The sequence below is a fragment of the Procambarus clarkii genome, chromosome 89 (genome assembly GCF_040958095.1).
Source record: "Procambarus clarkii isolate CNS0578487 chromosome 89, FALCON_Pclarkii_2.0, whole genome shotgun sequence".
NCBI classification, from domain to species: Eukaryota; Metazoa; Arthropoda; class Malacostraca; order Decapoda; family Cambaridae; genus Procambarus; species Procambarus clarkii.
In genome coordinates, this window is record NC_091238.1 from 3,937,092 (window position 1) to 3,959,067 (window position 21,976).

The 21,976-nt window shown below is 45.5% G+C and overlaps 1 protein-coding gene across 1 annotated transcript in view; it reads left to right on the forward strand.

Moving 5' to 3' along the window:
* The window catches only part of LOC123773279 (uncharacterized), a gene marked incomplete in the record, with an annotated part of 416,855 nt that overhangs the window by 201,314 nt on the left and 193,565 nt on the right, over window positions 1-21,976 (forward strand). Inside the window, 3 exon segments of the mRNA XM_069317846.1 lie at window positions 1,435-1,539; window positions 11,827-12,014; window positions 13,680-14,709. Of these exon segments, the coding sequence (XP_069173947.1) occupies window positions 1,435-1,539; window positions 11,827-12,014; window positions 13,680-14,709 (1,323 nt within the window).

The window sequence follows — 21,976 nt, forward strand, 5'->3', positions numbered from 1 at the left end:
TGGTGGACTACCTTTGCACCTTTTTCGTTTTTGTCTTGTTGGGACGTGTCACACAACTGTGTTGGCGTGGCTTGTTGGGACATGACCAGCAGCTGTGTGTGTGTTGTTGGTCGTGTCCCTTTCATTCCCGTTTTGCTCCTTGCCTTCTTCGTTTCTCATCTTCCTTCTACGCTGTTGTCCCTGGCCATTGGTGCTAGGGTTTTTCCTCTGATCTTTTCTTGATTTCCATTTTCTCATTTTATCCTACGCATGGTTGTGTTTTGTTTGTGCCTTTTGGCTCTCCTATTGTCAGGTTTGGGTTCCTGGTTTCCCGGCATACCCGGCCTGTTGGCGTTTTCACGGTCTCGCGGTTTCCCTTCTCTATAATTGCACGTCGGGACTATCGTCTCCGATCTCCTGGCGGGATCACGGGCATTGGGATGTTTTTCTGTACGGCGGACGTTCCATCTCCTTTGCTGGTTTGGGTTTCAGGCTTTGCTGGTTTCATGGTCGCACCCAAGATCTTCCCACAGCTTCGCCTCTTCCTAGGCTCAATTGGCACATTGCAGGGCTGCTTCGGTTCTGCCTCGAGTCTTTCACCTTCTGTTGGTGGTCAGGTGGCTTCATTTATAGTGTCCCACCTGCGTGCTTCTTCTTGGCAGCAGTGTGGGTTTTTTTGTGGTCCTTCTTTTTCCTTCTGTCCCTTCTTTGGTAGCTGTGTTTGTTGGCGTGGTCTTGTCCTTCTCTTGTGGAGGTTTGGGGGCCATTATCTTGCCCCATACTGTCTCCTCATATCGTGCTGCGCTGGCGGAGCCGCTTCAGCTTGCTTTAGGTCTTGATGTTACCTCTGCGCCGTTTCGCAAGTTGTCTCGTGTATTGTTTCACCTCTGGCCTGCTCTTGCGCTGCCTGAGCTGTCTTGGTCATTGTACAGAGTGCTATTTTCTTTCTTCTCCTTGGTTTGTTGTGGCCCCTTCGGTTGAGGTTTGTTCTCCAAGGCTCCTTTTCTTGGCATTGGCCTCTGGGGCTCGGGTTGGGGAGCTTAATGCTCTCCTCCGGCGCAGAGGTTTCTGCTCTTTCAGTCTTCGTGTTGCTTTTGTTCATCTGCAACCGTTTCCTTCTTTTCTGGTGAAGAATGAGACTGCTGCTTTCTGGAGGGGTCCTTGGGTTGTTGATGCTTGGTTGGGCCAGGGGTGCATTATGTTTTATGTCCGGTGGCGACTCTTCACCGTTTTTGCATGCCACGGCTTCTGTGTCTCACACATGACTGATGCCAAAGCCTGACATTAGCATATCAGCCTAGTAAGCTCCGGGGAGCCTCTGAGTCTCGCCCAGAAAATGGCCTTTCATTACATTCAACGCTGGTTTTTTGGAATTGTTGTAGTAGTGTGCTAGTATATATTGTTTTTGTTACTAACAATGCTTTTATTTATAACTAACCCACTGTTTGGAAACAGACACAAGCACTGGCAAGGGCACTACAGCCGATAACCTCCCTTGTCATCCTAATGGGGTACTTATCGAGGCCGAAGTGCAGAAAGTAAAGAACGGGCAGGGAGAAGGTAACCTGCATGTCGTGCATGGTTTTCCTTCAGTTCTGAGCATCGGCAAATATTTGTGTGACTTCATTCACAACTGATTTCATCCTGGACCTTAAAGCTTTCTCTTTAATCTACTTGTATAGCATGTGGGGTTGAATTGTGGCCAAGGTTAGAAACTGACACGATAAAGACTACATTGATTGGATAAGCAGGCGATGAGTCACAATAACGTGGCTGAAGTATGTTGACCAGACCACACACTAGAAATTGAAGGGACGACGACGTTTCGGTCCGTCCTGGACCATTCTTAAGTCGATCGACTTGAGAATGGTCCAGGACGGACCGAAACGTCGTCGTCCCTTCAATTTCTAGTGTGGTCTGGTCAACATTGATTGGATAAATTTAACTATGAAATCATATATCTTTATATTGTTGTTGGAAATCTTTGATTGTGTTCTGTTTCAGAACACATCGATAACATCTTCAATTGCAAGTTTACTTCCTAAGCTGAAGAGGGTGCCAGATTGCACCATTTCTAAACTATAGTGCCAATGTGCACCAAAATTACATTGAACTGATATATAAATATTGTAAGTTTGGAATTTTTATAATGGCTAAATTGTGGGTATCCACTTCTTGAAGAGTAATTAATTTGTCAGTATCATAGTCAACTATTAACCTTGGTTTACTGTTCAATTAATGTTCTCCAAAAACTGTAATTTATACTCAGATTTCAATACAGATAGAGATGCTTAGGTTAAATGTTTAGAATTTGTTGTAGATATAACTGTGTGCCTATGATATGGTTATGTATACTATGCATTTGGTTATATTCCACTTTGTGTTGTGATGAATGAACATTAATAGCATGCTACTGGTAAACTTTGAGTGCGTTGAATCATTTAGTTACTGGTTACCATATTTCTGTATAGTATTTATTAATAAATAAGCACAGTATTATAATACTATTTTCATTACTTTATTTTTGATAAATGAAAGTAAATATAAAAGGAATTACTGTATGCCTTCAATATTTTCTGTTTAATGCATTTAGTGGCTATGGAATCAGTGAATAATGTTACTGTTCCTCTACAGAAATTAACTGGTTTTACCATATGCTGCACCATAGCATTTAAATAAATGTTACCTATTATAGGTATTACTTCAGTATTATCAGTCATTTTTATTTATAAAGGTAGCCATTAAGGAGATGCATGGGTGGAAAATCTAATCATTGTGTGTAACAGTGAAATGTGCACAATATTTTGTTTGCCTCAAAAATATATTTGGTTGTAATTTTTAATTACCAAAGTGTAGGGAGTAAGGAGTTGTGCTTGGGAGCCTACACCATGGTAGTGCCAACTGGTGCTTGGGAGCCTACACCATGGTGGTGCCAACTGGTGCTTGGGAGCCTACACTAAGGTGGTGCCAACTGGTGCTTGGGAGCCTACACCATGGTGGTGCCAACTGGTGCTTGGGAGCCTACACCAAGGTGGTGCCAACTGGTGCTTGGGAGCCTACACCATGGTGGTGCCAACTGGTGCTTGGGAGCCTACACCAAGGAGGTGCCAACTGGTGCTTGGGAGCCTACACCAAGGTGGTGCCAACTGGTGCTTGGGACCCTACACCAAGGAGGTGCCAACTGGTGCTTGGGAGCCTACACCATGGTGGTGCCAACTGGTGCTTGGGAGCCTACACCATGGTGGTGCCAACTGGTGCTTTGGAACCTACACCATGGTGGTGCCAACTGGTGCTTGGGAGCCTACACCATGGTGGTGCCAACTGGTGCTTGGGAGCCTACACCATGGTGGTGCCAACTGGTGCTTTGGAACCTACACCATGGTGGTGCCAACTGGTGCTTGGGAGCCTACACCATGGTGGTGCCAACTGGTGCTTGGGAGCCTACACCATGGTGGTGCCAACTGGTGCTTCGGAACCTACACCATGGTGGTGCCAACTGGTGCTTGGGAGCCTACACTATGGTGGTGCCAACTGGTGCTTGGGAGCCTACACCAAGGTGGTGCCAACTGGCGCTTGGGAGCCTACACCATGGTGGTGCCAACTGGTGCTTGGGAGCCTACACCATGGTGGTGCCAACTGGTGCATGGGAGCCTACACCATGGTGGTGCCAACTGGTGCTTGGGAGCCTACACCATGGTGGTGCCAACTGGTGCTTGGGAGCCTACACCAAGGTGGTGCCAACTGGTGCTTGGGAGCCTACACCATGGTGGTGCCAACTGGTGCTCGGGAGCCTACACCATGGTGGTGCCAACTGGTGCTTGGGAGCCTACACCAAGGTGGTGCCAACTGGTGCTTGGGAGCCTACACCAAGGAGGTGCCAACTGGTGCTTGGGAGCCTACACCATGGTGGTGCCAACTGGTGCTTGGGAGCCTACACCATGGTGGTGCCAACTGGTGCTTGGGAGACTACACCATGGTGGTGCCAACTGGTGCTTGGGAGCCTACACCAAGGAGGTGCCAACTGGTGCTTGGGAGCCTACACCATGGTGGTGCCAACTGGTGCTTGGGAGCCTACACCAAGGAGGTGCCAACTGGTGCTTGGGAGCCTACACCATGGTGGTGCCAACTGGTGCTTGGGAGCCTACACCATGGTGGTGCCAACTGGTGCTTGGGAGCCTACACCATGGTGGTGCCAACTGGTGCTTGGGAGCCTACACCATGGTGGTGCCAACTGGTGCTTGGGAGCCTACACCAAGGTGGTGCCAACTGGTGCTTGGGAGCCTACACCATGGTGGTGCCAACTGGTGCTTGGGAGCCTACACCATGGTGGTGCCAACTGGTGCTTGGGAGCCTACACCATGGTGGTGCCAACTGGTGCTTGGGAGCCTACACTATGGTGGTGCCAACTGGTGCTTGGGAGCCTACACCATGGTGGTGCCAACTGGTGCTTGGGAGCCTACACCATGGTGGTGCCAACTGGTGCTTGGGAGCCTACACCATGGTGGTGCCAACTGGTGCTTGGGAGCCTACACCATGGTGGTGCCAACTGGTGCTTGGGAGCCTACACCATGGTGGTGCCAACTGGTGCTTGGGAGCCTACACCATGGTGGTGCCAACTGGTGCTTGGGAGCCTACACCATGGTGGTGCCAACTGGTGCTTGGGAGCCTACACCATGGTGGTGCCAACTGGTGCTTGGGAACCTACACCATGGTGGTGCCAACTGGTGCTTGGGAGCCTACACCATGGTGGTGCCAACTGGTGCTTGGGAACCTACACCATGGTGGTGCCAACTGGTGCTTGGGAGCCTACACCAAGGTGGTGCCAACTGGTGCTTGGGAGCCTACACCATGGTGGTGCCAACTGGTGCTTGGGAGCCTACACCAAGGTGGTGCCAACTGGTGCTTGGGAGCCTACACCAAGGAGGTGCCAACTGGTGCTTGGGAGCCTACACCATGGTGGTGCCAACTGGTGCTCGGGAGCCTACACCATGGTGGTGCCAACTGGTGCTCGGGAGCCTACACCATGGTGGTGCCAACTGGTGCTCGGGAGACTACACCATGGTGGTGCCAACTGGTGCTCGGGAGACTACACCATGGTGGTGCCAACTGGTGCTCGGGAGCCTACACCATGGTGGTGCCAACTGGTGCTCGGGAGCCTACACCATGGTGGTGCCAACTGGTGCTCGGGAGACTACACCATGGTGGTGCCAACTGGTGCTCAGGAGACTACACCATGGTGGTGCCAACTGTTCCAACCGTCTATCACTCTGCAAAAGAAAACTTTAATATTTTTTTCGGCACCTTTATTTCCTTAGCTTGAATCTGCATCCTCTTGTTCATGAAGTTGCTGATTTCAGGAATTCCTCTTTGTCAATTTGGTAGATTCCTGTTAGTATTTTGTAAGTGGTGATCATATCTTCTCTCTTTCTTCTATCTTCTAGTTTTGGCATGTTTAACGTCTATAGTCTCTCTTCGTAATTCTTGTTTTTCCAGTTCCAGAAGTCATTTTGTAGCATGCCATTGTACCTTTTCAAGTTTATTTGTGCTCATGATTTATTTTCTCCAATTTCATATTCCATAACATTGCATTTATTCACTTTGAATTCCATTTGCCACTTGATGCTCCAAGCACTTATTTTATCCTGATCAATTTGAAGGGCATTACAATCGTTTGCGTCTCCTATCTTCCCCAGTATCTTATCATCCGCAAACATGTTCATATAATTCTGTATTCCTTCTGGTAGATTCTTTATGTAGATGATGAACATTACTGGTGCAAGAACTGAATCCTGTGGTACTTTGCTAGTAACACTCCTTCAGTCACTCTGATTACTGTCCTCGTCTGTCTGTCAGTTAGAAAAATTTTCATCCATATCAGAAGATTTCCTGTCACCCCTCCAGCATGTTCCAGTTTCCAGAACAGCCTCTTGTGTGGGATTCTGTCCCACCACATGGCTCTCTGGAGCTATCAGACTGATATGCATTATATTAGTCCAAGGCATTAGTCGATGGAGTTCAGCCTACCAGGGATTACGAGCCAGAACCTGGCCCCCTCAGAGGCACAGAGAGCAATGACCTATGGTTGAACCCCTTCCCTGTGGTTGGGGGTATTTCTTGTCTGCCATCGACTGAGGTTAGGCATCGAGAAAGGTAGGCATAACATAACAAACCCCCACTTGGCAAGAACCTTGTAACCGAAGACTGAACTGGGAGCAGAACTCCCCCAACTCTCAAGGAAATGAGCAAACGTCACACACTGCCGCTGCGTCACTTGTCTGCGCAGCCCTCCCCTCCATGAGATGGGGGAGGGTGGAGCCCTGAACTCCCGCACCGGTTACTCACACCCCAGTTCATTGGCTGATGTGATCTGGGGTGGTCGTCAACTCTGGCTTCAATTTCTTGGCAGTATTTTGCCTTAGTGGTGTTTCCTGCTGTGTTGTGGTGGTGGTGGTGGACAGGTGTAACATGAGTGTACTGGGGCTGCATGTGCTTAGTGCTGCCTTCCCTAAGCACCCTGTAAGTACTACCCCTGGGTGCCAGGGTTCTCTTTCATAGTGCCTTCAGGACCCCACTTCTGTAGGGGTTCATGCTGCTCGGCATTTACCATGCCTTGAGGCCAGTTGGAGTTTCATAGGGTAGAGGGCGTAGTGGGTGTGGAGGTCGGCTCTGCCCCGTGGCCTCTGTTGAATGGTTCCTGGGGCTATGCGGGAGTCTGCTTGCAGTTCTGGGGCTGTTTGCCGCTGCTTGGGCTTTGAGCATTCTGGGGGAAGGTGGGGGGGGAAGGGGGGGGAAGAGTTGTTCCTCCTCCCATCTACTATATTCCCCATATTTGCTGGCATGATTTCGGTTCCCTTACGTCAGTTGCTTCTCCTTTTGTTTTGGTGGCCATTATCATTTTGCAGGCACTTCCCAGCCTGGCCACCAGGGCAGTGCTGCAGTTGGTTTACATGTGCCTGGGAGTGTGCGGTCACATTTTTGGGGCAGTTTTTTGCCTCGGTCTGGAGTTTTTTTTATTCTCCCGTTGCCATGGCTCTGTTTTGCTCTTTCTTATGGGGTGTTCTGTCCTTTCTGTTCCTCTGGGACCGTTTGGGTATTTTTTTTTTTTTTTGCACCTGGTTTTGTGTTTGTGTTTTGGTTCTGGACCCTGGTTTTTGAGCCCAGTGTCTGTGCTGGTGTGCTCTGCTTACTCCCATGCCTTTTGACCCACAATTTTTGGCCAGTTTTCTGGTTGTTTTCGCCGGGGGTTCTGTCTGGGTCATGTGTTTTGCCCTTCATTTTTGTGGTGCATTCCGCTGGCAAATGTGGTTAGAGCTCACCCCCCTGGGTTAGTTTCCGGGGTCTTTGGGTTCTTCGATTTTGTTTTTTGGAGGTTTTCTTCCTCTCGAGTTTTCCCCTTTTGTGTACGGGTGGTCCTTGGTGGTTCCTCCTGTGCGCCCCGGTATTGCCTCTTCTGGAGTTTCCGGGGTTTTCCTGGTTTGCAGATTGCACTTCTTGGTCTTGTCATGAGTTTTGTGGTCGTGCCAGGGCTTTGGCTTGAGGTGGGCTTATAGTACAGCTTTTGTGCCGGTGCCGCCTCCAAAGCAGTCTTAGTCTGGTCGGCGCAGTGCTCGCTCTGCTCGTAAGTCGGCTTCTTGCTTTTTCTGTTTCTTTTGTTTTAATATATATTTTCCCTCGGAGGTGACACTGGTCCCTACGCAGGTCGCCCTGTTGACAGGGCACTTGAAAGGAGGGTGGCTTTCTTTACCCACTCTTGGTCCCGCGGTTCCTGGGCAGTTCGGGTCGTGTCCTCCGGCCTGTGGTGGCATTGGGCAGCTCCTCCTTTCGGGGGATTTGGGGCTGGTGGGGTTGGCAGGGCAGGCTTCTTCCCCTCCGCTCCATCGAGTCACCTTGGTCCAGTTCCGCATCGGGACTGTGCGGATCTTTGGTTCCTTTTGGATTTGTCTGTACTGCTGGATTCTGGATGACTCTGCCCCAGATCTTTCTTCTTGAGTCAAAGTTATTGAGTGATGTGTATGGCCTTTTGGATAGCATATTAGCATGATCCACTTCATCTGGGGTTCGGGGACTGGGTTGGTTCTTGGTGGGGCAGCACGCTTCTTGTTTTTATTGTTTCCTTCAGCTGGCTTCTGACACCTCGTGTTTTCCTTGTCTTACTCGGTTCATAGTGGCTTTCTACATCTGCTCGGTATTCGGGTGTTGGCCCACCTCGACGCATGGTTGTTGTGGGCTCCCACCCAGTCTCCTTGTCTGCTCACCGGAGGGGTGGTTCTTTCTCGGTTCGCCAGGTCTGGGTTCCTGATGAACTGGCTGAAGTCCCATTTGGTTCCGTCCCTGGGTCAAACCTGACTGGGCCTTGTGTAGGACTCTTGATCCGCTTCAATATCTCTCGCTCTGAAGCGGGTCTCTCGGGGCTTCACAATACAATTTTTTTCTTGCAATGTATTTGTTATCATTTTATTAATTCTGATAGAATTTACCTACTTAAAATTATTTGTTAGATTAAGTACCTGCCCGAAACGCTGCACGTACTAGTGGCTTTACAAGATTGTAAATACTGTACTATGCTATGTATTTTCACAAACCCACTGTACCTTCTTGTATATAAATAAATAAATAAATAAATACAGCTCCATTCGGACTGCTTTCCAGTGGTTCATTGCCTGAACCCCATGGGGTTCTCTTCAATCCTTGGCTTTTTGGGGCTGGTCGCTTCGAGTGGCTCGTCTGCTGGTTTCTCGGGGTTTGGCTCTTCGTGCAGTTCAGATCCGGGAAGTGTCCAACATCCTGGCAGAAGGCCCATCTCAGTTTATTCTACTGTCCATGGAATGGACGGTTGACGCCGACCCCTTCAGTAGGGCTCTGCCGGCCATACTGGCTCCCTGTGGTGGACCTCTTTGCATCAGCGTTGTCGGTGTCTCTCGATATTTGTGGCGCCCTTCCTCGACTGCGGAGCCTTTGCGGTGGATGCCTTTTGGCAGGACTTGCTGAGGTGGGGGTTACCTGTACCTATTTCCCCCTGGTCCAGCTGTAGCTTTGGGTTCTTGCTCAGTTGGGATCTTCCCACAGGATAGTCGTCCTAGTGGCTCCTTGATGGCCAGCCCAGCCTTGATTTTGGGCGCTGCCGGCTCTGTGTCCGAACCCGGGGCATTTTCCACAGCTCTGCCTCTTCCAGTAGATTGGACTGGTCTGGTTTGTGGCTAGTTTGGGGGGCTGGCTGCTTTGGTTACAGATTGCAGGCAGTTGTCTCGACATAGCATTGAGGAGCATGTGGTGGCTCTGTCTCGGGTAAGTCCCTCTTTTACTTACCTTTGTTTATGTAGCTCAAGGGAGCTGAAGGGGCTCCCCACAAAAAACCAGCGTTAAATGTAATGAAATTCCATTTTCTGGGTGAACCCCGTAGGCTCCCTGGTACCCCTCCCTTCCTCCCGTTGGCAGTTCCGTTTTACATTTGATGCTTGGCCTCTGAACTGGGGTGTTAGTAGCCGGCACTGTGGGTCTGGGGTTCCCCCCTCCCAGGGAGGGGAGGGCTGCACGGATAAGCAGCGTAGCGGCGGTGTATGACGTTTGCTTGTTTCCTTGAGAGTTGGGGGAGTTCTGCCTCCCTGTTCGGTCTTTGGTTGCAATTTTCTTACGAAGTGGGGGTTTTTGTTATACCTACCTTTCTTGGTGCCTAACCTCAATCGATGGCAGACAAGGAATACCCCAACCACAAGTGGGTTTTCCATAGGTCATTGCTCCCTGTGCCTCTCTGAGGGGGGGGGGGGGCCAGGTTTTGGCTCGAGGTAGGCTGAACTCCATCAACTAATGCCCTAGACTAATATATCGCATATCAGTCCGATAGCTCCAGGGAGCCTCTGGGGTTCACCCAGAAAATGGCATTTCATTACATTTAACGCTGGTTTTTTTTTTAGGCCAGAGTAATAGTCAACTCAACCACCTATTTCCTATAGTATCTCTGTGGCTCAATCATAAAAACTAAGTAGATTCGTATGCAAGGATCTTCCTGTTCGAAAACCATACTGTTTGTCCGTTATTATGTCATTACTCTCTAGGTGTTCAATCCATTTGGCTTTAACTGTTTTTCTAGTGTTTTGACTATCATACCTGTTAATGGTCTGTAATTTAGTGGTTCCTCTTATCATTTTTATAAATTAGTACTATGTTTGCCTTTATCCATATATCTGCTAAGATTCCTCTGCACAGGGATGTCTGGAATATTAATTGGAGTGGAATGCTCACCTCCGTTTTAGTTTAGTTCATTTATTATGCACCCTATACCCATCTTGTGGGCAGTAGTGGAAAGGGTTAGAGGCACATAATAGGCTCAGGAGCTGAACCCCACAATTCATTTAGCTAAGCAAGTTACAATCTTGATAAGCTAATTACAAAATTCAATACCCGTCGTTACATCATCATTGGGTTCGAGATCGACCACAGGTCCAGTTACTAAAGTAAACAACTGACATATGTGGAGAGCTAGTGTCATAATTGATATGTTTGTCCTACCCCCCCCCATCCAGTGGGCAGCGGCATTAAGGCAGTGGACTGTAAAGAAATAAATATTTTTTTTTGTTTTAAGAAAAATGTTTAAAATAAGTGGTAGACACACACACACACACACACTGCTGCCACTTAGTTTACTAAATGAGTAGTAATGAAAAATTTGTGAATATTAATTTAACACTTTCGCTGCCCGATGTCGCACATTCCGTCTCGGAACCAAAATATGGAGTATCCCTGATGACACAAATGGCATCATTAATTTTAAAAATTTGTAGAAATTCCATTTATTGTTTGAATTCTGTGGGAGTTTTAAAATGAGCTCCAACTTCTTCTCATTCTCTGTATACTCCACGTGGCATCCTGACCCCGCCGTGTGGGCACTCACCCACGCTGGAGGCTCACTTTTCTTGTGACCTCGCTCATGACAGCTGTGACATTCCCTCGAGTCAAAAAAGTTTCCCCATTCTGGTTATTTTATTTCAGGTATTTGTTGTTACCAGTTTTATAAACACTGCAAATTGACTTCCAGATGGATATTGATCAAGAACAGAGCCAATCCATGATGAAAGCATTGAAAGAAACGTGTATGAGGGAAAAGATATTGAGTTTTTGTCGAAAGTACTGAAAAGTGAGGCTTGTATATTTTTTATGCAAATATCCCGTTACAGCATTCTATTGCAAACAATTTTATACCAAATTGAATGACGTAACATGAAAGTTGAGGTCAAGTCTGAAAGCTAAAATATGTATAAACATTTGTGGGTGGTGGTGAGCTCTCGGCCTACCTTGCTGTGTGCGGTGGGTCTAAAGTATAGGAAAGTGAGACGTACTTGTTCTTATATGCACATATTCCTTTTAAGCATTCTATTGTGAACAATTTGATACCAAATTGAATGATGTAGTATGAAAATTGAGGTCGGAAAGCTAAAAAGAGTATAAACGTTTGTGGGTGGTGAAGAGCTCACGTACACCGCTCAGCCGACCTTGAGCTGCGCAGCGGGTCACCCGCCGGGGCAACAAAAGTGTTAATGTAGAATTCATTCTTGATTAAATCATAAATGCAAAGCAAGACTAAATTTTTAATATTTCCAAGTACATATTGTTAATGATTATGAACACCCAATGAGTAAAGTGTATAATTTGTTACATTGTTTGATACAAATCAACCAAATATATTAGGACTTCAGTTAACTATGCATGTAAGAAACAATAAAGTTTATTATCTTTTAAAAATTGTGCTGAATTGTATAGCATAAAATTAAGAGGCTTCCTGTATTTATTAAAGATTTCTGCCCTTGTTTAAAAGAAATCCCAAATTTCACTGGTAACCTGCTCAATTTTTAGAATTTCAGCAAGTTGTGATGGGTCTTAAGCGGGAGCACAAGGAGTCCCTAGATCAGATAGAGCGTGACCAGGAGGTCTCTCTGTTCAACATGAGAGGTGAACAGGCAGAAAAGCTATGCCAGTACGAGCACAAGATCAGAGAACTTGAGTTGGAACTGGAGAAACTCCAAACAGTAGCTGCAATTCAGGTAATTTATGCATTTATTATTCATTCATTGCTTTGTTTCATTGTTTCATCCATGTTTTAATTATTATCTACTTTATCCTACAAAAAAGATAGAGGTAGAGGCTGAACTGCTACTGGTCTAGTATAGGAAACTTGAAATTTTAATAGTGCAATAGCCTAATTGTCTAAGCACTTAATGTGGCTACCTATGGGGCCTCGTAGCCTGGTGGATAGCGCGCAGGACTCTTAATTCTGTGGCGCGGGTTCGATTCCCGCACGAGGCAGAAACAAATGGGCAAAGTTTCTTTCACCCTGAATGCCCCTGTTACCTAGCAGTAAATAGGTACCTGGGTGTTAGTCAGCTGTCACGGGCTGCTTCCTGGGGGTGGAGGCCTGGTCGAGGACCGGGCCACGGGGACACTAAAAGCCCCGAAATCATCTCAAGATAACCTATTGAGAGAGGTTCTGTATAGTTTATGAAGGGCATTTGAATAAATTAGGTAACCCAAAAGATGTGAAAATATGACTGGATACTAAGTTAATGCACATTGTTTGCATTACTGATGGATGTGAAGATTTTTGCACCAAAAGCAAGTGTGGTATTCAGCTAGGTTTTAATAACATGGTGATGCTTCCTGACCTTAACCACAATGCTGCACAGCCATTAAATATGACAAGCTTCCAGTGCATAGAAAAACAATTACAAGTAAACAAAAAATTCTTGTGCAGTGGAACCTTGGTCACCAAATTTAATCCATTCCAAGAAACGGATCGTAAACCAAACATTTGTACACCGAATCAAATATTTTTTTGAGATATACAAGAGTTGTTACATTCTTGTACAGCCACTAGTACGCGTAGCGTTTCGGGCAGGTCCCTGGAATACGATCCCCTGCCGCGAAGAATCGTTTTTTCATCCAAGTACACATTTTACTGTTGCGTTAAACAGAGGCTACAATTAAGGAATTGCGCCCAGTAAATCCTCCCCGGCCAGGATACGAACCCATGACATAGCGCTCGCGGAACGCCAGGCGAGTGTCTTACCACTACACCACCGAGACTTCTTATAAGAAATTATGTAAATTTAATTAATTCATTCCACACACCCAAAAATATTTAAATAAAAATACATTTTATACAGATTTCTTTTACATTTTACTGTACCTTACCTTTATTGAGGAGTTTTGTTGGCATATGGAAGGTGAGGAGCAGGGGGTGTCAGTGTTTGGACAGAGAGGCCCCTTCCATTATAAAATCAGGCAGTGATGATATTTCTGGGGTACTCTCTTCTATGTTTTGTAGGCATACCACAGTTTGTGGTATGCCTTCATACCACATGCCTGACAGTGGCTAACTGCTTGTTTGTCTCACTAAGAATCTGATTAAAGAAACGAATTTCTCCCTGTTTTAACACTTGTCTGTAGTGATACATCACATTGTCATTAAAAAGGTTAACATGACAATTTGCTACAGCTTTATCTGAGCGAGTCTTTTCAGCAAAACTTTACAGTTCTTCCAGCAAAGAAAAAATGAAAAAACCTTGGCGCATTTGTAGACCGAGGTTTCACTGCTTATAGGAGCCTTATCCTTGCACTATATCCTTTGCATTTCCTGATGTTGTTAGGTTCTACAATATCTGTTTATAACAAAGTTCATTATTGAAGTACAGTACTAAATTTTATTTCAGGAACTCACTGCCAAGACAAAGGCAGACTTTGACTCGCCTACCTCTCCAAGCAAAATTGCAGCTTCTAATGGCCCTCAGTCACTGCCCCCTCCTCCCCCTCCCCCTCCCCCACCTACAGAAAAAGGTGTGGCCGATGCTTCAACCTCCCCTATAAAGTGCATGGATACTGGCCTGTTTCCTTTACAGCAGCAACCTTCTGGAATGCAAGGGATGGAAATACCTTTATCGCCTTCTGGACTCTTTGCACCTCCACAACCCCCTCCTCCACCTGTCCCAAGCATGCTTCCTTCTCTGTCTCTACTACCTAGAATGGGTGGGCCTCCCCCCCCACCACCACCACCACCTCCACCTCCACCTCCTCCTCCATCTCTAGGAATGGGTGGACCGCCCCCACCTCCACCGCCACCACCAGGAATGTTTGGGCCACCACCACCACCACCCATGCCAGGAATGTTTGGACCACCACCACCACCACCCATGCCAGGAATGGGTGGACCACCACCACCACCACCCATGCCAGGAATGGGTGGACCACCACCACCACCACCACCACCCATGCCAGGAATGGGTGGACCACCACCACCACCACCACCCATGCCAGGAATGTTTGGGCCACCACCACCACCACCACCCATGCCAGGAATGGGTGGACCACCACCACCGCCACCACCCATGCCAGGAATGGGTGGACCACCACCACCACCCATGCCAGGAATGGGTGGACCACCACCGCCACCACCCATGCCAGGAATGGGTGGACCACCACCGCCACCACCCATGCCAGGAATGGGTGGACCACCACCACCACCACCCATGCCAGGAATGGGTGGACCACCGCCACCACCACCCCCACCAGGAATGGGTGGACCACCACCACCACCACCTTTTCCTGGTATGGGTGCCCCTCCGCCTCCTTTGCCTCCTGGTGTAAGAGGGCCGCCACCGCCACCAGGAATTCCAGCACCTCCAGGAGGACCCACACCTTTCCCAGCCCCTCCGCCAGGTGGTTGGAATGCTGCACGGCCAGCTGGTAAGTGGTTGACTTTGATATAAAAGATATCATGCATGATAACTTTTCATATTGTCAAATAAATATTATGGGTTATAGTAAATACATCAATATATTTATGCATTGAAAGCTTGTAGGTATTGTTTTAATATTTAAAAACAAAAAAATACAAGTTACAGTATATTTATGATTGGTTTCAATTGTTTTCATTTCAAACAGTTTTTACATTATTTGAATATTGGTTGAGTTGTCCTGTTTAGGGAGTATTCATTTGATTTTTATATTATCATTTTATACATTTGTCACTAATATGTTCTTGATCTTTTTATCAGAACCCGAGTCATCCTGATTTATTATAATTTGCTATTTCAGTCTGTTTCTATGTTCTTTATTTTACATTTTCTTCTAACTCTGTCCAAATCCACACATGCACTAGTTAGCCTGAGTAGTTAGTGCTGAATCAATACTTGTAAAATACTCATTATCATCACTGCATGAAAACTGCATGCTGACAAAATGTATGTAAATGAACTGTGCATGTCTCTGTAAGATCACATTAATACCTTAGACAACTTAGTTAAGGCACTGAGGTGTCATGGTTCTTGAACTAGGGGCATGCAACCTGAAAGCATATCCATTTATGTCAAATGTGCTATACAGTACTTTGCATATTTTCTCCAAGGAATTCTGAGCTGAATATTAACACCTTAGACTGGTAAGTTCCTTGTTATGTATGCTGTGTATTATGTCTATAATCTGTATATATACTATACATACACTGTACATGCGAGTGCTTCCACACAATTATTTTTTATTTAGACAATGGATATACTGTACTGTATTTTATTTAACCAATTGAAGTACAGTAGATGTATTAGATATGTAATATACTTTAGAGATCACATTTCAATTAATTTTTGTAATACTGATGTGGCTTAGTTATCCACTGTGTTGTAAGTATAACATCCCCAAAGAAATTGATATAAGACTAACACATTCTTAAGATCACAATCTTATGGAGTAATTTCAAGCAGTCTTCTGCATTTTGTATGAACTTGTGATGAGATTGGTCCTCTTTTTTAGTATGTGTATTAAACTTACGTGGGAAGTATTAAGAAACAAAATTCAAATACAACATTAACAACATCTGCTAATGTTGCTGAACAACATTAGCATCTAGAACATTTTAATTATTGTTACGGCTGTAAGCAGTTCTATCACTGTGATGTGCAATTTACTGTAGGCCTACATAATATAAAATTTAACTAAAATCAAATCTATGTGCAAAATTATCTTCCCTATTTTCATTAAGGTTTCTGAAGACTTGAGTACTTGGTCAACATATGGCTAAATGTTATTCTGTAAGAATTGATCTTAATGATGCTCATAAATAATTCAGTAATATTTTGCAACAAATCTGGTCACAAAATTAAGTTGATACCATGTTTTTGTTTAGTCATGCTCCATTCTCTGCTAGGTAGCATATTCCTGATGTCACGGGTTACATGGTCAGTCTAATCGGTTTTTCTTTCGGTTTATTCGGGGACAAATTGTAGCTACTGAAGGGATTCATTGTTAGATGTAAGTGTCCTTGTTTAATTTGCCAAATTCATGATGTTCTCTTGTTGTCTGTCGGATTCATTAGCCAGTGAATACAAACATTACCTTGAAGGTTGAGAATATTAGTCTCCTTAAAAACTTAATTTGTATATGCCTTTTCATGACTGTTGATAGATTTTTATATAAATTTCTCTCAAATGTTAAAAAGAAATATTACCAATAGAAGAAATAGCATGTTTTATATGTTGGATATTTATAGCTCTGAGATTCAGCAACGGGACATCATGCCTAATTTCTTAATAATCTGGACTTTTTATATTTACTGTAGAACCATTAATTAACATATCTTGAAAACTAACTTCCAAAAGATGTGATACTGTGACCTCTTTGGGATATGCTATGGGCCTTTTTAGTGTCCCAGGACATAGTGCACTCACCTAGTACTTTCTTGTCTGCTTGCTCCTGCCTGTGTGTGCTTGTGTGTCCTTGGCCACACCTGTACCGTGCTCCCTCTGGTGGTGGCACTGCTCCCGGACCCTCTGCTCCTTGGTGCTCGCCTCTCAAGTTGTGGTGCCAGGTCAGTACATCACACATCACCACCATTATACTTGCACTTCCTCCACGTGGGTTTTTACATTTGTAATTCAATTTATTTGTATTTCAAAAAGTTGATAATTTTTAAATAATTTGTATTGAAGCCTAAACATATTTAAGTTTAAAATATAACTGTGGGAAAGTACTAAGCAATAAATTGAGGTACAATGTAATGGCTGGAGAAAAGTGTTACATGCCGATGACCTCTTGTGACTTCTTGAGGTTATCTTGAGATGATTTCGGGGCTTTAGTGTCCCCGCGGCCCGGTCCTCGACCAGGCCTCCACCCCCAGGAAGCAGCCCGTGACAGCTGACTAACACCCAGGTACCTATTTTACTGCTAGGTAACAGAGGCATAGGGTGAAAGAAACTTTGCCCATTGTTTCGCGCCGGCGCCTGGGATCGAACCCAGGACCACAGGATCACAAGTCCAGCGTGCTGTCCGCTCGACCGACCGGCTCCCTCCCATTGGTTACAGCCTCTAAACAAAGGAGTTTAATATTGATGTAGGTACTGAGTGAGCTTAGTATTATATTCATATTTTTTAGCAGACTTTGGGGATGTCACTCTCTTCACAACAGAGGAAATGTGGTATCCCGGCTTCACTTAGTGATTGTAATGGTGTTCTCTTGGTCAAAAATCTGAGACCTTGGATGCTGGCAACATACTGTCAGCTGTTACGAGCATTCAAGATTAAAACTAGTATGATCAGCTTTCCTGCTCTGTTTTAGCCTCCTTATATTTATTTTTTTTTTTTTTATTTTTTTTTTTTTTTTTTGAGATATATACAAGAGTTGTTACATTCTTGTACAGCCACTAGTACGCGTAGCGTTTCGGGCAAGTCCTTAATCCTATGGTCCCTGGAATACGATCCCCTGCCGCGAAGAATCGTTTTTTCATCCAAGTACACATTTTACTGTTGCGTTAAACAGAGGCTACAGTTAAGGAATTGCGCCCAGTAAATCCTCCCCGGCCAGGATACGAACCCATGACATAGCGCTCGCGGAACGCCAGGCGAGTGTCTTACCACTACACCACGGAGACTGTGGTGTAGTGGTAATATGTATTATGATGGCAGTATTATGCTAATACTGCCATTACTACTATTTATTTTTACTATTTTTGGCACATCACCTTCACCTTATAAGGTAATGTGTCGTAATGTAGCTTTATCTTTTTATACCCTTGCTATTTGTGATTTTGGAAATTGAATAAAGCATTTGACACTTACAAAGGAACATATGGAAATAATGAGGACTGTTTACATCTGTGAAAGAAAATGTAGAGGAAATGGGGAAAAGAAAGAAAAGTGTAAGTAAAGAATAATTTTGTATTATTATTTTCCCATTCTTTAGTGTCGAGGCCGAGAAAATGGATCAGACCAGGAGGTTGTGTGGCAGTGTCGGTATATTATGATAAAAATAAGTCTTCGAGTGAAATATCACTTTTTTGGGGGGGGGGGGAGGGGGCATGTGGCATGTCCATCGTTTAAGAGGGTGTCGCATCCCATTGACAACGACTAATAAAGTCCAGGTACTCGGGTACGGTAAAAATGAAGACCTTAAACATAATACAGGGAACAAAACACAATCAAATCTACCTAATAGTAGGAAAGCAGCATGTAAAGGATTCGGGAATAATGATGTCTGACGACCTAACGTTTAGGGAGCATAACCAAGCAAATATTGCGACAACCATAAGAATGATAGGATGAATTACGAGAAACTTTCAAATTCACGAAACCCATCACAATGATTGTACTATACAAATCACTTGTACTGTCCCGTCTTGAGTATTGCTCAGTACTCATTTCCCCCTTCAGAGTGGGGGAGATTGCTGAAATAGAGGGAATACAGAGAACATATATGGCGTACATAGACGCCATAAAGCACCTAAATTATTGGGATCGTTTTAAAGCTCTCCAAATGTACTCACTAGAAAGTTGATGTGTATATTATTGATATATATATCATGTAAAATACTGGAGAGCTAGGTCCCAAGTCTATACAGTAAAATAGCAACATACTGGAGTGAACGATATGGAAGAAAATGCAGAATAGAACCAGTGAAGAGCAGGGGTGCCATAAGCACAATCAGAGAGCACTGTATAAAGATCAGAGATAGACGATTGTTCAACATCCTCCCAGCGAGTATGAGAAATTTTGCCGGAACAACCGTAGACATCTTTAAGGGAAAACTAGATCATTTTTCTCCAAGGAGTGCTGGAGCAACTGGGCTGGGGTGGATATGTGGGCATGCGGGCCGCTCCAAGCCAACAGCTTGGTGGACCAAGCTGTCATGAGTCAAGCCTGGCCTCGGGCCGGGCTTGGGGAGTAGAAGAACTCCCAGAAACCTATCAAGCAGGTATCGAGTAGGACTCTGAAAATATTGAATAATAGGTAGTGGTGCGCTTGGGTATGAGGTGGCACCCGAGCAACCAAGAAAATATCAAAAGCACCACCTCGGATACACAGTTCAGCAGCGTCAGGAGGCAGGCTTCAAGAATATCAAATTGCATAAGTATTGGGAACAGGTTGAGGGTGTCCCCCAGATTACATAAAGGTATAGGGAAGTTTACAAGTAAATAAGATACAAGTAATAAGTGAAAGCGAGGGAAAATTCTGTGTTGGAAAAGTTTATATTACATAACAAACTATCGTCAATAACAAAAATGGCCTCCACCACAGAAAGGTAAACACACCAACAGATGATTGTTTCAAAGGATTCTCACCACAAGATATATTGAAAGGAGGTTTTCTTGGCAGGTTAGAGATTATTGAGAACCTCCTAAATAAGTATAAAGAAATAGTACTTGAATTAGAAGAAGAAAATGGAGCTCTCAAGGATGAGCTTCGTACTTTAAAAGAAAGTGTTCTCCAGCAAGGTCAGAAAATTACTGCATTAATGGACAAGGTAAAGAGACGGGAAGAACAAATCAAGGAATTAGAAAATTATTAATTAGAATTAGAATTAGAAATTAATTAGAATTAGAATTAGAAATTAAATTAGTGAATTAGAAAATTAGAAATTTTTAAAAGGTGAATTGAAAAAGGAAAAAAGAGAAAGAAAAAGGTGAAAGGTAAAAGGTGAAGAAAAAAGGTGAATTAGACAAAAATTAACAAGAAAATACTCATGGTGAACAACTCCAAGGAACACTGAGGGCTAACTTAGTTAGGCAATGATATGCAAAGAGAAAGTTAATGAACAACTCGCATAGAGGAGGTTAATAAAGAACTAGAAAAGTGCAATGAGGAAATTAAAGAGACGAATCTACAAGTTGTAAAAGAGAAAATGAGAATCAAGGAAGTGTGGTCGGAGGTCAAAACCAGAAATGACCAAGAAGAAGCAGAAGTTAGACATGCAGTTAGGAAAGAACTGGTAACCAACAGTAAACTAGTACAAAACACTGCACATAGAAGCAAGTCCATAATAATTTTCGGGTGATTAAAAAACCAGCGTTGAATGTAATGAAACGCCATTTTCTGGGTGAGCCCCAGAGGCTCCCTGGAGCTTATCGGGCTAATGTATGTTATATTAGACTGGGACATTAGCTAAGGAGCTCAGACCTATCAGGGACCAGCGCCAGAACCTGGCCCCTTCAGAGAGGTTTTAGGGAGCAATGGCCCTGGAAAACCCCCCTTGTGGTTGGGGTTTTCCTTATCTGCCATCGACCGGGGTTAGGCACCCAGAAAGGTAGGTATAACAAAACAAACCCCACATGGTAAAAAACTGAAACAAAAAAACGAACAGCGGTAGAAACTCCCTACAATCCCAAGGAAACGAGCAAACATCACACTTTACTGCCGCGCCGATCATCCGCGCAGCCCTCCCGCCCTGAGAGGGAGAGGGGGGAGCCCCGGACCTACCGTGCCGGCTGCCTAGCATCAGTTCAGAAGCTAAGCTTCAACCAACGCGAAAAAACTGCCGACCGGTGGGAGGGAGGGTTGCCAGGGAGCCTCCGGGGCTCACCCAGAAAATGGCATTTCATTACATTCGACGCTGGTTTTCTGTGGGGAGCACCTACTCATACCCAAAGAGAAGGAAAAGAAAGGGCTGACCCGAGAGGCGGCCGCCACAAACTCCGCAACGCGAAGCCGAGACAACAGGCTGTAACCTGCGACCCAAGGCAACAAGAACGCACAGGAGCAGACACGCATAAAGAATGGGCGGCCAAGAACCTGTGCGACCCTCAAATCCCTGCTCCCGAAATGAGACCTAGACATCACCAACACAGCAGTAAAAGCGGCAAACATCCGAACAGCACGGGCGCAAGGACAGACCGCAGGCTGGAAGACTTAAAAACTCTGCGGACGACCTGGGAGACCCGAGCCCTGAAACAGGGAACGAGGGGAACCGGATCAACCCAAAGCGCATCCCCAGACACGGTACGCAGGTAACGGCAAAAAGCGCAACCGGACAACAGGACGCACCCCCGGCCAAACCAATCGAGCATCAATAACCCAAGAATCCCTCCAGAAAGCAGCCGTCTCGACTGTCGCCAGAAGGACGGAGAAAGGCTGCAAACGTACAAACCTACCACCAGTACCAAAGAGCAGAAACCTGAACCGAAGGGGCTACCACAAACTGAGAAGACACCCTGATCAAAGACCAGGATGGCTTGGGCAACGTATGAGCAGGCCGGAGGTGAAACAAAACACGAGAAAGCGTACGAAACGGGGCAGATGTGACGTCCATCCTGAACGCAAGCTGGAGCGACTCCGCCAGCGCCGCACAAAACGAGGTGACAGTAAGAAACACCAAATAACTGTAGTCCTGAAAACCCATGAAAGGACAGACAACCCGATGTGAAAGAGAAGACAACCTACAAAGAGCAAGAAAAAAGTGAATAGAAACACCAGGAATGTCATACTTTTGCCGAAACGAAGCTCGCAGGTGGGACACCGTCAACAAAGCCACCTGATCACCACAGAGATAGTGATACCCGCGTCAAAATACCAGACGCGAAGAGCCGAGGAGAAGGCTGAACCAGTCACGTACAGGACAGGTCCGACCTGCCGAAAGAGGTGGAGCCACGGGAAAACGCCCCGGGTTTGGACACCTATCAAGCAGCGTCTGAAAATAAAGCTGGGCAGGCCACCAAGGGACCATATGGACTACTCTCGTGGGAAGGGGCT